Source organism: Nelusetta ayraudi, unplaced genomic scaffold (assembly GCF_046127955.1).
Source record: "Nelusetta ayraudi isolate G7.1 ecotype Tasmania unplaced genomic scaffold, CSIRO-AGI_Nayr_v1 ptg000016l, whole genome shotgun sequence".
NCBI lineage: Eukaryota > Metazoa > Chordata > Actinopteri > Tetraodontiformes > Monacanthidae > Nelusetta > Nelusetta ayraudi.
In genome coordinates this window covers 4034218-4049409 of record NW_027466066.1, presented here as the reverse complement: position 1 = coordinate 4049409, position 15192 = coordinate 4034218, and the positions used below count along the sequence as shown (strand labels likewise).

General features: G+C 41.6%; 2 protein-coding genes across 3 annotated transcripts; one reads left to right on the top strand and one right to left on the bottom strand.

The window, feature by feature from the left end:
* Positions 1-1594: 1594 nt before the first annotated feature.
* Positions 1595-5698, top strand: gtf2f1 (general transcription factor IIF, polypeptide 1). 2 transcript variants are annotated; one of them, XM_076023981.1, is made up of 14 exons: positions 1595-1704; positions 2109-2186; positions 2295-2341; positions 2488-2560; positions 2647-2840; positions 2973-3143; positions 3213-3421; positions 3505-3655; positions 3748-3800; positions 3955-4086; positions 4180-4250; positions 4353-4506; positions 4615-4753; positions 5070-5698. In XM_076023981.1, exons 2-14 carry the CDS (start codon positions 2175-2177, stop codon positions 5272-5274), a joined length of 1611 nt encoding a protein of 536 aa, XP_075880096.1. In that variant the 5' UTR covers positions 1595-1704; positions 2109-2174; the 3' UTR covers positions 5275-5698. The 2 variants fall into 2 exon arrangements, with proteins under 2 accessions (XP_075880096.1, XP_075880097.1); XM_076023982.1 differs by having other exon boundaries at positions 1619-1684.
* On the bottom strand, positions 5546-12034 carry LOC142886802 (GDP-L-fucose synthase-like). Its single transcript, XM_076023984.1, has 10 exons — positions 11843-12034; positions 11574-11688; positions 11374-11502; positions 9058-9131; positions 8688-8821; positions 8531-8595; positions 8338-8404; positions 8146-8225; positions 7744-7843; positions 5546-5944 (listed from the first exon to the last, which is right to left on the bottom strand). Exons 1-10 carry the CDS (start codon positions 11995-11997, stop codon positions 5889-5891), a joined length of 975 nt encoding a protein of 324 aa, XP_075880099.1. The 5' UTR covers positions 11998-12034; the 3' UTR covers positions 5546-5888.
* Positions 12035-15192: the final 3158 nt, after the last annotated feature.

Below are 15192 nucleotides of genomic sequence, written 5' to 3'. Positions count from 1 at the left end.
TCACCGATCAAACACAGTCGCTTAATTTGGCAATCTATTTGAACAGCCCGACCAATACATCACCTGTTCTTTCGTGTCCACCCTAGCACTCAACCGGAGGCTCTGGGGTGTGTGTGTTTTCTCACCACTCCTCACAATCCTTACGCTTACCAGTTGCTGGGAGTGACGACGTCGGAGCCTGGACATCACACACGTAATGTGTACAAACTGCTATAAACATTTCAAACATAATTTGTGGGCTGAAATAAAAAAAAAAAAGTATGGTGCACAACTTAAAATAGCGATGTGGTCCACTATTTCTTCTGCTTTTTGTAATAGTAAAACAAAAAAAAAAGAATAATAATATTCAAATATTTTCATTAAATAACTTCCACGCACTGATGTAGCAACCATTACATTACAGAAAACCATTACACCCCCAAAGCACTTGACTGACAAACACAAGAACAACCCTACTGATGGAGGATATGACTAAGGGGGGGGAAATAGGACAGTGTGGTGTGTTCATTTGTCCAAGAAGAGTTTGTACACAAGTGCTAAGTTCTAGAAGATTTAATATTGAAAAAAACAAGCAGGCATGTACATGGATTCCGCATTGTTTGGCCAGAGGAGCAGTCCAAATTGAATGATGATGAGGAAGAAGGAAGATGGAATAGCACCTGGACAGGAATAGAACAAACTCAAAGATAAACTGCCCTGCCTACTGATGTCTTGGAGGAGGAAGAAGAGTGAGCTTCGTTTTAACCATTTACTCTTCTCAAACACTGAGCACTCAGATCAGTGCCCTCTGTTTAAGTGACCATTGTCTCTTACTTACCTCATTGGCTACTGCCTTTCTTAGCTTTATTGACCACTGTCTGGACTCATGAGCGCTTACCTATTACCTGCAGACAGCTGTTAATGATCAGCAGTGCTGCAGGGCTGCTGCGTGGAAGGACTGCTGTGCTGCACGAGTAATAATACTTTAAAGTGGTTGATTAATGTATTTTCTTTTTTTGAATGAATTTTTACCCCCCAACAACAGAGATAAAAAAGTTTGGGACAGCGAGAACCACAGTCAGCAGTGAAGGCGTATACACATATGTAGTACGGAGCAAATTATTAGCTAAATTCATTCGTAATTCATTTAGCAAATTATTTAGATTATGTTTTACACAAATGTAGGCATGCAACTCATCCTCAGGTCACTACACTTGCAGCTATGGCTTGCGCAGCACACGTGTTGCAGCTAAGCCATTCAAACTGGAGGAGTTATTCAGGTGCATGGAGTCATTAACATTAACCAAACCCACATAGCAACATGACAGAGTTGAGAGTGCAAGCCTTACCCTGAAAAGGAACATAATTCACCACACAATCTAAGTCAATGCATAGTTTCTAAAAATAAATAAATAAATAAATAAATAAATAGATTAAATAGAAATTAAAAAGTACCAAAATGACAACTAAAATCCATGAAGAAATAATGCCTGCCTCACCATGGGACATGATACGAAGAATCACAGTGCAATTTGAAAGCTGTGGTCTGTTTTCCTTAATGATATATCCAGTTAAAAAAATAGCTTCAAAATATGGCCGACCGGAAGTTGGGGACCTTTCAGCTGCTAGGAACATTTCTTTTCAGAGTCGAGTTTCTGCCGGATTTCTAAACTAACGGAACTAGCACGCAAGAGTGCGTTCGCCGGTAAATAAAAACGATCTATGGTAAATTGAAATTAAATTATTTCTAGACGCATTCAAGATTCTGTTTCTGCACAGTAAACATTAGTAAATATAAGCACGTTTGACTGTGTTTTTGTTGCGCTGATTTTCCTAATCCGTAATGGATGTGTACGGTATTAATTATTAGCAGTAGCCTAGCTTTAATGTAAATATAGAGCTACACGAACTTGTATTCTGTCATATTGTATCATTTTCTATAGACTTTATTAAACTCTTTTTTTCTTTTTTCTTTTTTCTTTTTTTACATACTGACATTCGGCGGAATTTGGCAATATTTGTCATTATATTTGTTGTTTTTCCAGCATTCTAGCGCAAATTCTTAAATTCTTCTGTCGGCGCGTTATTAGCCGGGAGAGATAACCTTCTCGTTTCTCTGATTTTCAAAGCGTAAACCGTGTAACTTGAACTGAAGCAGCCATTTACCTGGTGAGAAGCTTCCCAGTCAAGTAACCATGGCTTCTTTGGTAAGTTGGACTACAGCACTTGCCCCTTCAAGTTACCTTGAAGTTACCTTTTGGTACTGCTTTGCCTTTGTGGGCGACCGTGTCACTCTCCTCTTGTGTTTTCCACAGGGGAACAGCAGTTCCTCAACCACTGAATACACTGTGCGCGTCCCCAAGTGAGTAAAATATATTGTGCATATTATTCCAAAGCATTTAAGGCAGATTTATGAGCCGGATTTGCAGTCAAACTAGAATTGGATGCTACGGGAAAACTATATCTAAAGTTATTACTTTTGTTTGCAACACTTATTTTTTTTCTTAGAAACACGAGCAAGAAATACAACATCATGGCATTCAATGCAGGAGACAAAGTTAACTGCTCAACCTGGACGCAGGTCAGATTCAAGTCTGTGCATCATCTTAACTGCGGCGTATCGCAGAGTCTGGCAAAAATAAAAACTGCTCCGCTCTCCACTCTCAGGCTCGTATGGAAAGAGACATGAGTGCCCGACGGATATATGGGGAGGAGGAGACCCCTGAAGGTGGAGCTGGCAGTGAGTTTGGCAAAAAGCAGCGGGAGGAGGCGCGGCGGAAGAAATTTGGTATCGTTACACGCGAATTCAAAGTGGAGGACCAGCCGTGGCTTCTGAAGATCAACGGCAAGGCTGGCAAAAGGTGGCGACGAAAAGGCTTGATGCTGCTCTGCTTTCATGTTGTTTTTGACCAAACAAAACCAAATATTTTTCATGTTACTGTCCAAATTTAAATCGCGCACGCTGACTTTTCTTAGCGCTCTCTTTTTCTCAGGTTCAAAGGCCAAAAGAAGGGTGGCGTCACAGAAAATGCTTCCTACTACATCTTCACGCAGTGTCCTGACGGTGCTTTTGAGGCCTTCCCCGTCCACGGCTGGTACAACTTCACCCCGCTGGCAAAGCACAGGACTCTCACTGCAGAAGAGGCTGAAGAGGAGTGGGGCAGGTAGGAGAGCCGTGTGTAGGGGGGGAGGGAATCCCAACCTGGTTGAACTCATGGTTGGCCTTTTCACAGGAGGAACAAGGTGGTGAATCACTTCAGCATTATGCTGCAGAAACGCTTCCGGGAGCAAGATCGCGGAGATGACGATGACGATGAGACGGATAAGCAGGGGAAGAAGAAGAAGAAGAAGAGCGGCGGAAGAGGCGGCGACCTGCGCATTCACGACCTGGAGGACGACCTGGAGATGAGCAGCAATGACAGCGACAGTAGCATGGGGGAAGGTACGGACGAGTCGCAACGGTTCACCGCGGCATCCTCGCATCAGATGAAGTCATTTTGACACTCCGCCTCCTCTGTTGAAAAGACGGCGAGGCCAAGGTCAAGACTAAGAGTGACACAAGCAAGGGGAAAGGAAAGAAGAAGAAGAAAAGAAAGAACAGCGAGGAGGCGCTTGAGGACAGTGATGACGGCGACTACGAGGGTCTGGAGGTGGACTACATGTCAGACGAAAGCAGGTCAGAGCCGCGCGCACAAACACACTCTGCACTCGTTGCCTCCGGCTGTGTTGCTCCTTTAGCAAACCGATTTTGTCCTCCCTGAAACGCAGCTCAGAAGAAGAACCAGAAAAGGGAAAACCCAGCAAAGAGGAACACCCCAAAGGTTAGAAGATCTCCGTGAAACCACCCTGATTTATAGTACACGTGGAATAATAAAAATCTGGGCTTGGAGTCAGTCGGCGACAGATTCACTTGGCTTTTCTGCGCGTGTGTTTTTTCACAACATTTGCACCATTCCGGGTGTCAACCTTTCGCAGGGATCGACGAGGCGTCGGAGAGCGAGGAGGAGAGCGAGGAGGAGAAGCAGAACGAGGAAGAGGCCAAGGAAGACGAGGAGGAGGAGGAAGGAAAGAAAACCCCGGTTCAGTTTGAGAAGAAGAAGAAGAAAGGTGAGCTCCACATCCGGGCCCGTTGCTGCAGGCTCTCCAGGAGTAAACGACTCGCCTCCCGCTCACTGAGTTGTGTTGCATTTGTTGCCGCAGACAGCAGCGGAGAGTCGGAAAGCTCGGACGACAGTGACATTGAGAAAGAGACGGCCTCCGCCCTCTTCATGGTAATTACTGTGTCTCTGCATCAGTCCCATTTTGCAGCTCAATTTGCTTCTTGCATGTCTTCATTTTTTTTTTTCTTTTAACCCCTCTCTCCCGCCTGTCAGAAAAAGCGAACGCCTCCTAAACGTGGCGGCGGCGGCGGCGGCGGCCGAGGATCAGCGGGCAGCTCCAGGACAGGAAGTCGTCCCGGGACGCCGTCCATCGACCCCGCCTCCACCTCCAACACACTGCGCGCCGCTGCCAGCAAGTTGGAACAAGGTGCCTGCATCACAGTTAACACGCGCCGACGTAGACTTGGGAGGCGCGAGTGAGAGCGTGGAGTTGATTAAACTTGGACATTTGTGCTTTTATTTTTTCTTGTTAAAGGCAAAAGGCAGGCTCAGGGTCCTGCCACTGAGTCTCCGGCTGCTAAAAGGCTAAAGATGGAGCCCAGCAGTCAGAGTCCTGGTCCTTCTGGGAAGAGCACACCTCAGCCCCAATCAGGCAAATCCACCCCTTGTGCAAGGTATGTTCATTCTTAAGTTATTCAAAAATAAAAATAAAAAAATAGATGGCAACATGGACTCTCCAAATAAAGTTAATATTAAAGAAGGCCCAAGCAGTTCGATCCAAAAAAAATGAAAAACACTCAAGTGTCCATCTCAAAAATGTTTACGAGTGAGATTATTTTTGAGATGGACACTTGAGCATTGCTGGCTGTTTTTTTTTTGTTGTTTTTTTCGTTCTCACGTTATAACATGGGAGATATGGGAGACAGAAAGAAATTGGACTGAAATTAGCCGGTGAAGCTCTTTGTGTTTTGTTTTTTTTCTCCTCTGCAGTGACGTGCAACTGACGGAGGAAGCAGTGCGGCGCTACCTCATCCGTAAACCGATGACCACCAAAGACCTGCTGAAGAAGTTCCAGACCAAGCGCACCGGTCTGAGCAGCGAGCAGACGGTCAACGTTCTGGCGCAGATCCTGAAGCGCCTCAACCCGGAGCGCAAGAACGTCAACGACAAAATGCATTTCTACCTCACAGAGTAGCAGCGGACGAGCAGCGGGTGTTTTTTTTCTTCTGGGAAAGCCTGACGGCAGAAGTGTGTACAGATTAAAATAGTGTCAGTCATCCCGGGATTCACTTGCACACTCTTAGAACTCACCGCAGATCGGGTTGTTCATGCTGAGTGGTGGCAAGTGTCAGATTAAGATCTTGGTAAATTAAAATAAAAAAAGGCTCCAGCTTGTTTTCTTTTGTAGACACTTTTTTTTTTTTTAATACAATAAAATAATAATGACAATAATAATAAAACATCAATCCAGTGCATCACATAGTTTGATTTTATTGCACAATATATCCCCCTGTTGTAATTGTACACCTCATTAACGTGATTTTTTTTTAAATATTAAACCAAACGAACAGCATCGGATCAATGAAAAACCTCAAGCATTAAAACAATTTGGAACCAAATAGATGCAGACCTCAGACCTTTTTTTTGAGTTCTAGGTAATGTATCAATTATTTCACAGATTGAATATGTTTCTTCAGTAACAGCAGTTACAGTCATCACAGTCAATCATTGTGTCAAAGAGGACTTCATAGAGCAACTGTTTCCAGATCACAGCGCCATCCAAGCATGATATCAGATCACTGAGGCGCCTCAGGTGCGGGCGATATCGTAGTTGGCAATGAACCAGTCACAGGTCATCTGGATTCCTGGAGGAAACGGTAACGGAGAATGAAAAGATGAGCACCAATGAATTAAGAGGCTCATTTAAAGGCGATCTAGGATATCATATATACACCGTGTGCACAATTATTAGGCAAGTTGTATTTTTGAGGATTAATTTTGCTATTGTACATCTAGAGTGCTTTTGGTCTATCCAAAATGTGAACAAACCATCAAACCTGAACATTTAAGTAGTAAAAGTGAAGTTCTGGCTTTCTTGTGAGAATATCTTTTTGTACACCATTATTCGGCAACTATTAGTGTGAACAGTTATTAGGCAACTAAATGAAAAACAAAGATTTCCGCATCTCACTTGTTTATTTTTATCTGTTAAAGTGAAAATAATAAAAAAAAAAATTAACAAATAAACATTTCAGAAATTAAAAATAAATAAATAAATAAATAATAATGATGAGAGCAGGCTTTCGCTGAGGCTCAGTCCCGAATAATAATAAAATAAAAAGAACCCAGTCACCAGTATAGCCACCCTTCTTTTCAATAACATTCACAAGCCTTCCATTTGCGGAGTTAGTCAGTTTCTTGATCTGGTCAGAATCAACTTTTTGTGCAGCCACCGAAACACTGTTCAGAGAGGTGTACTGTTCACCTTTACTGTAAATTTCCTGCTTAGGAAGGGCCCAAAAGTTCTCAATAGGGTTTAAGTCAGGTGAAAAGGGGGGCCATGTCATTAATTTTTCATCTTTAAGGCATTTACTGGCCAGCCACACAGTGGAATACTTTGATGCATGGGATGGAGCATTGTCTTGCATAAAATCAAAGTCTTCTTGAAAGATGCAGACTTTTTCCTGTACCACTGCTTGAAAAAAGTGTCTTCTAAAAATTGGCAGTAGGTCTGAGAGTTGATTTTGAGTCCATTTTCAACCCAAAAAGGTCCAACTAGCTCATCTTTAACAATACCTGCCCTTACCAGTACCCCACCCCCATCTTGCTGGCATCTGAGTCGAAGTGGAGCTCTGTTTCCATTACCGATCCAACCACGGGCCCATCCATCTGGTCCATCAAAAGTCACTCTCATCTCATCAGTCCACAAAACCTTTGAAGAATCTGTCTTCAGATATTTCTTGGCCCATTCTTGACGTTTCAACTTGTGTGTCTTGTTCAGAGGTGGTCGGGTTTCAGCCTTTCTTACCTTGGCCATGTCTCTGAGAACTAAATACCTTGTACTTCTTGACACTCCAGGTAGGTTGCAGTTCTGAAATATTGCAGAACTGGACGATAATGGGTTCCTGGTGGCTTCAAGTTTGATTCTTCTCAATTTTTTGCGGTTAATTTGCATCTTTTCTTCTCAACACGTTTCTTGCAACCCTGTTTACCATTTGCTACAAAACGTTTGATGGTTCTGTGATCACGCCCCAATATCTTAGATATTTCAAGTGTGCTGCATCCCTCTGAAAGACTTTTTTACAATTTTGGACTTTTCAGAGTCAGTCAAATCTCTCTTTTGGCCCATTTTTCCTGAGGAGAAGAATCTGCCTAATAATTATGCACACCTTGATATAGGGCGTTGATCTCCTTCGGCCACACCCTCCCTTGTTACACAAATACACATCATCTAATATGCATCATATCCTCTTAGCATTCAAGTTTATACAGCTTGGGGCGGGAAATTAAGGATAAAATGATGATATAGTCAAAATAGTTATTTGCCTAATAATTGTGCACGCAGTGCACTCATCTAACCTGTATTTATGATAGGAGGCTTCCCTTGCAGCACAGAAGCAAGACAAACTCTTTTATGGGCTTTTGACGTGTAAGATAAACAGACCTTTCTGAAGGGGAGTGAAAGTGAAGTCTGGAAGGTAGCGTCTCAGTTTGGCATTGCTGGCCGTCTTCTTCAACTGGCCGTCCGACATGCTGGTGTCAAACTGATGGTGTGGTCAAGGGGGAAAACAGACTTTGTGTGTGTTCTCCTGAACCTTCCAGGTCATTGTTCTCATGACATCATGGAAGAGATGCATGTGCACACTTTATGATGTCACAAAGGGTTGATTTGGATTTTTTTTTTTTAACTCACTTTCTGAAAAGTGGAGCATGTGAAATGAGTAATGAGGGGACCAATGAAAGGCCTAAGACGCATTATTTTGACAAAAACATTAGTAAAGTGAATACTACTCGATGTCGGGACTTTCAATTTATAGTTTTGGGTGCTGGATTACTGACAGGATACGTGAACTTTGCCCTTGAAGTCCAGCGCGTCTGCAATCATGTGCACTGCATCTTTGATCGAGACTTCATCCTCCTCCGCAACTGGAAAGGGTTTAACAGCAGACAAACATTAAACATAGAGGTGATGGAAGACCTACAGGTTTTACAGGGCTAACCTGATCTGAGTGGCTGATCGCCAGATCATTGAATTTACCGGACAGGATAAGCGGCTCAATTTCATCATATTCCCTCAGAGCCCAAATGATTAGACGGCCCAGGTCCTAAAAGTAAACACAAAAGTCTTTACATCTCTTTGTCTGTGACAACGGCTGCGTATTTTCTTCCAGTCAGATATACTGTAACCTCACACTATTTAGAGAAGCCACAGGATTGATTATATACAGTACCAGAGAATAGATGAATTGTCTCCTGGGACTTCCAGAGCCACAGACGTTCACAGGGGTCCCAGCAGCTTGGGGAAAAAAAAGTTGGTAAAAAATTGGAAGAAAATCAGGCTCATTATCTAGTTCCTCTTTTGATACAAGTGTCACTTGTGTTTCTTACTTTTGGCCTTGTGCGTCTTGTTAATCAGTGCTGACAGTACATGTCCGTTCTCTATGTTGAAGTTGTCGTAAGGCCCGAACACGTTGGTGGGGATGACAGCGGTATAGCGATGGCCAAACTGCTGGAAATACGCCCTGTACAAAGGGCAAAGTTTTACTGCTTCCCTACCCTGCTGAACAAATAATCACAGGACCGAGTTGAAGAATTGTCGTGACTTTCTTATCTAGGCTGGAGTGCATTTGGTTTACAGATAACCAAGGTCCTTTTTTTTTTCCGTCTTGTTTTTCAGCCCTTTGCTGGTGATTAGTTCACACACACACACACACACACACACACACACACACACACACCTGTTTGCACACCTACTTACCTGTTCTGCACATCAATCATCCTTTTAGCATGTGAATATCCAAAGTTTGAGTCATGGGGTGGGCCGTTGTGTATCTGGACAAGGAAACGAGTGAGAACAGGAAAGTTTCAATCAGTTTGTGTTACCATGACGACAGCTGAGGGGTCTATCAATTTCCTGTAGTGTGAGTAAAACAATGTAAATCCTGTTTCCATTGTTTTGGAACACTGTTTGTCGGGGGTGCCAACTTAAAAACTTTAGTATTGTCTTCTCATTCCTCAACCGTATAATAATAATAATTATTATTATTATTATTATTATTATTATTATTATTATTATTATTATTATTATTATTATCATTATTATTATTATTATTATTATTATTATTATTATCATTATTTGGGATGAAGGGATATAAGAAGAATTTTTCCTCAGTAACTTTTAAAGAGTGTTCAGTTTTAAAATAAATCTGCGTGAAAGCCGCTTTCATTCACAGTTCCTTGCCTATTTAATACTTTTTTAATCAAATGTAAAAAATAAATCAATCAATACTATTAACAATATATAAATAAGGGAATAGTCTTAAAAGGAACATTAATTTTCTTTTGGACTTAAGAACTTAAGTATTGTCTTCTCATTCCTCAACTGTATAATAATAATAATAATACTACTAATAATAATAATAATAATTATTATTATTATTATTATTAATAATAATAATAATAATAATAATAATAATAATAATAGGCTTCTAGATATGTTCCCTCGTCCGAGGGTTAAAACAGAAGAGCTCATGCTTTTTTATGAATGTTTTCTTTGTTACCAAGTCAATCACAGCAAATGTTTTATGAAAGAGAGGGAGGATATAATCTAAAGGAGCAGTTAAACTTTAAAACACAGCCATGTCGAACTACAATAAAAAAATAAAATGCATAACTAACAACGGGGTGAGGCTTTGGAACAGTCTGAGCGTGGAGTTGAAAAAATGTCCAATTTAAAAACAAATGATTTGGAATAAATACAGGGAAGAGGACATATGAAGTTTAAAGTTATCATTTGGGTGTTTAAGTATTTATGAATGTATTTATGTTTATGTGTGTGTGTGTGTGTGTGTGTGTGTGTGTGTGTGTGTGTGTGTGTGTGTGTGTGTATATATATCGTAACTGGTATATTCAGAGTGTTAAAAATGCATACATAATTATATCTGTCTCTATTGCACATGCAACATATACACATACTTTAATTATAAATAGCTCATCACACTTGGAAGTGTGTGGCAGTAACCATAAATTTTTGGTTTTTGGTGAAATTTCATTTTCTTTCTTTTTTCTTGAGGATGGCTATGAGAACCAGCTAAAGGGCGTTGTGATTAGGGGTAGGACTGGATAAGTCAAGTACTTCTTCCTACTCCTTTCGAGCATGTTTTAGTTGTGGACATTTGTTGTTGTTGTTGTTGTTGTTGTTGTTGTTGTTGTTGTTGTTGTTGTTGTTGTTGTTGTTGTTGTTGTTGTTGTTGTTGTTGTTTTCCTTGAGTAATAGGCTTACATATTTTTTACTATTGAATCTTTTTGTTTCTTTTCCTTCTTTTTATGCTCGAATAAAGAATTAAATAAATAAAGTCTCTATCTATCTAAATCAAATAAAGAAAGAAAAAGAAAAGAAAAAGAATTACAGCCATTTCGATTGGAAGCTGTTTGGTCGCGTAGAACTTTACAAGTGGCTGGTGGACACGAGGCTGGAGTCCGTCCGTGCACGCAAACATGCCCAAAAGGTCTTTGTCAAGTCACTCCTGAACCAGGGGCAACGTCAGTCACAACTTCAGACGGCAACGGCGACAAGCCAGTTCCACCTCCGTGCATAGCCCAAATGTTAAGTTGTTCAACGGTCGTGGTGAAGGAAGAGCGGAAGAGGGCGCCGGGCGCTCAGCAAATAAATACACGGACCTTTATGGAGTCAATCATTCATGTTTATTTTGAACTTTCTTTCTGTCGATCTCTCTCGTCCAAAGTGAGTGCGTCGACGAGCTCTTTGTTGTAAATTTCAACACTCTCAGACTTTGGGAGGCCACATTTTGCAGAGACGTGTTCGTCAAGATGAAAGGAGGAAGGGTCGTGGAATATTTCACTAATGTATTTAGAGATGGAATCGAATCGAAATTTACTTGAAATTATGAGGAGAAAGAAACGTAGTAATAATAATAATAATAATAATAATAATAATAATAATAATAATAATAATGTTATTACAATGTATTACAATAATTACAAATGTTATTATTGTATACAATTGTATTATTGTTGTAATGTAACAATAATAATAAACGTTTAATTATCTCACCATGGTTTCATCAATGGGGTAGGTGGTTTTGTCGGGGAAGATGCAGCTGGACAGGCAGGACACAACTTTGGTGACGCCCATCTCGTGGGCAGTTTGCAGAACGTTGTCGTTGATTTTGATGTTGTCCCTCTGTTCGTAGGACGGACCGTGTGACACAGTGATACTGTGCATCGTGATAGCGAGAGGCGGTCAAGTCTCACCAAGAAGTGCAGGTTCTCCTTCATGTGCAGGAACAGTCCTCCTACTTTGGCGGCCAGGTGGATGACGTGAGTGGGGCGATGCTTCTCGAACACGGCTCTGGTCTGTCCAACATCTCTGCTCATGATCCAAAACACCACGTTTGGTTAAATGTGAAGGTACACGTTAAACTCTCCCAGACTAAAGGCCTATAAAGCATTTGTCCTTGCAATAAACAAACAAACAAACAAACAAACAAATGTTTAAAAAAAAAAAAAAAAAAAAAACTCACACCAGGTTAGCGTCCTTAGTGGAGAGGAAGATCCACTCTTCTCCCTCCAGTTTCCCCCCTTCCTGCTGCACAGCATGTTCTATGGCTTTGCCCACCAGCCCAGACCCGCCGGTCACCAGAACCCGCATTGGTGCTGTTTTTCTCTCTGATGCCATCGATCGTGTGCCTGCCAGGTATAAATAAATATTCCTCTTCCATACATTGTAATTGTTTACGAGAAAGGAAAAAAATATATATATGTGGTGAATTCCCGATGCGTCTTACCTGAACTCCCAGTGGACCTTTGAACCACAATTTTGCTATTTGCTTAAGTGCACAACCCAGTTCTGTCTAACAGCTCACGTCTCTCTCTCTCTCTCTCTCTCTCTCTCTCTCTCTCTCTCTCTCTCTCTCTCTCTCTCTCTCTCTCTCTCTCTCTCTCTCTCTTTTGACTCCTCCTTTATTGAAACCAATGACTGAGGGCGTTTATTTGCTTCGCTTTATTTGGTCCGGACCAAAATACAATGTATCTTTTTGGTTTGGTGCAGTTCCTTTTCACATTGCAAAATGTTTGGTTTAGTTCGACCCAAACAGGGCAGGTGGGAATTCGCCCTAAAGCAGCCGAGGTGCTAGGGTCTCTTGGGGCTCCAAGCAAGAAGTTACCTGGGGGCCCCACCTTACCAGTGCACGCCGGGGGGAAAAAGAATAGATTTTTGCGCATTCACTGAATAATAATAATAATAATAATAATAATAATAATAATAATAATAATAATAATAATAATTTCTTAAAAAAAAAAAAAAAAAAAGGCACCAGGATCTCGTAATGAAGAGAAAAGATCTCTTCATTATGAGATCCAACAATCTTCCCCTATTATCTTGATAGCCAACAATCTTCGCCTTTGATCTGCACTGCCTTTATTAACCAGTCTCCCGTGTTTCCCCGTTGCCAGATTATCTGTTTTGCTTTGCTTTTGCTGCGCCCAGCGCCTGTCTCCTTGTTGTACTCCTTCGTTCCCCGGTTGACAACAGCCCGTCTCCGACCCTGCCTCCGCCTCGTCCTCGGACCGATTCCCCAGTAACGACCCTGTTCGGCTCTGACTATGTTCCTCGTCTGCCCCGTCTGGACCCTGTCGCTGTCATCGACCTCCGCCCGTCCCCGACGCCGATCTCGCCTGCCTCTCTCGCCGCCCGCACTGGTTCTCGACCCTGGATTGCCCGACCTCGACTCTTCAATAAACCTTTTGAACTGCATCAGTGGTTGTCGTGCATTTGAGTCCACCAACACCTGACAAAGTGATTTTAAGAATGAAAAACTTTACAAACGGCACCCCGTATTATGGAGGCAGGTGCAGGTTCATGAGCCACACCCTTGTGGCTGGTTGTAGGGGCTACAGGTCGTAAATCGAAAGACAGCGAGCTCTGCTGCGCCAGTCCCGCACAAAACTAAGTGACACTAAACGACACTAAAAACAGAGTTCAACATCGTTGAGCTTTTATTGTGGTACTTCCGGTTGCCGGCAGCTTGAATTTGCATATTCGCTAAATGTTTAGTGTTTAGTCTATATTTAACATTTAGATTTAGATTTAACATTTGTATTTAGCATTTATATTTAAAGAGTTAAATGTTCTAAAAAGTGACTTTCAAAAATGCACAAAACTTTTTAAAAACACGATTTGAAGCAAAATGTGACAAAATATTGCTGTTATTTTAAGCATGACAAACTTTACAAACGGCGCCCCATAGTGACGCCCCTGGTCGTCACACTGCGATAGCGGCATCATTGCCTACTGATTACGGATTTAGAAGTTTCTTTTTAATTTCATCTCGTAATTACGAGAAAAAATCTCGTAATTACAAGATCCTGATCTCATAATTACAAGATCCTGGTGCCTATTTTTTTTTTATTATTTTATTTTTATCATTATTATTATTATTCAGTGAATGCAATACGCTTCTGTATAAACGCACAATGTCCGGGAAATTTGAGATAAATGCTTACGGATAAATCTTTATTTTTGTTTGAGGAAATTTATTTAGAATGAAGAATGGACTGGCGAAGAATGATTCAAAAATCTAAATCTGAAACCAAGTACAGAGGAAAGCAATTCCATCTAGTTTCCCGCTTGTGCTCAGTGATTACCGTAATACCTTGTATAAACCAGAGCAAGCGGAAAGCGAGTGCCTGCTGGCTCGACCGCTTTTGCCGAACTGTTGGCTTGTTACAGTTCGAGAACGTCAGAACAATAAGGTTACTCTGAAATTTCAACATTTTGGTAATCACAACGCTTTGAACCTGATTGTTTTCAGTGATGCTTCACTTGGAAACCTGTTAGATGGAGGACCACATGGGGGGCACTTTGATCACTCTCATCGGGGGCAATCAAATGTTTTCTCTTCTTTGTTGGCAATCAGGAGGATCAGACACGTGGTGCAAAGCACTCTTGCCATGTCGAACGAAACAGACAATTGAATCTTCTTTACCACACTCTTTTTTGGGCTCACTACTGAGAGACTGCTGAATTTATTGCTCCCGCGTTGGTCTGTGTGACTGACAATCACTCGAGGTACGATGCCCTTAAGTCCACAAAATGGGTCACAGAGAAGAGACTTCGGTTGGACATATAAGTGGTATCAAGGAGCTCATTCAAAACAAGTGAATCAAAACGGTGCCCTGGTCAGTGACAAAAGCTCAACTCATTGGCTGTCTAACAAAAAAGGGAGCATCACCTTCTGTGCTTTTAAAAACACTCAGTGAAGGACTTTGGAATCTGACCAGAATGATAATATGGGCTAATTGTATTTTATTTGTCTGTGCTATGCAACTGTTCCATTGGATGCCTATATTTATTTTTTTCCTTTTAAAGAAAGAAGAGTGAGATTGTTAACTGACATTGCACACTTTATGACACTTTCCGGTACTTGTAGTCGCTGTAAGTATGCGCAGGGCGCTGGGTGACACGTGAAAGTGAAGGCAACAGGTGTTGTATGTTCTCAGTGCAATAAAAATCGGTTTTAAACTTGAGTAAACATTGTGTTTATTATGTTATGACCATCATGAGGGTCACAAAGAGAAGATTTAACAAGAACCAGTAACCTCAAGGAAACAAAAGGATTTATTTCCCATTTTCACATATGTGCTGTGTCTCAATTCAGGGTCTGCACCCTTCAGACCGAGTGTCCTCCGTCTGAAGGAAGCATTCTTCGAGGACCCAGCCTAGAAGGACGGACAAAACCCCGCCTCCCCGGTAACCACACGGGATGGTCTAGCCTTCGGCGTATTTCCTCGTTTCGTCACCGCCGTTCCCTCCGGCTGGCCAACCCCGGAAGTGACGTTTTTTATAGTATCAAGCTAACCATTGGTTAGCCAT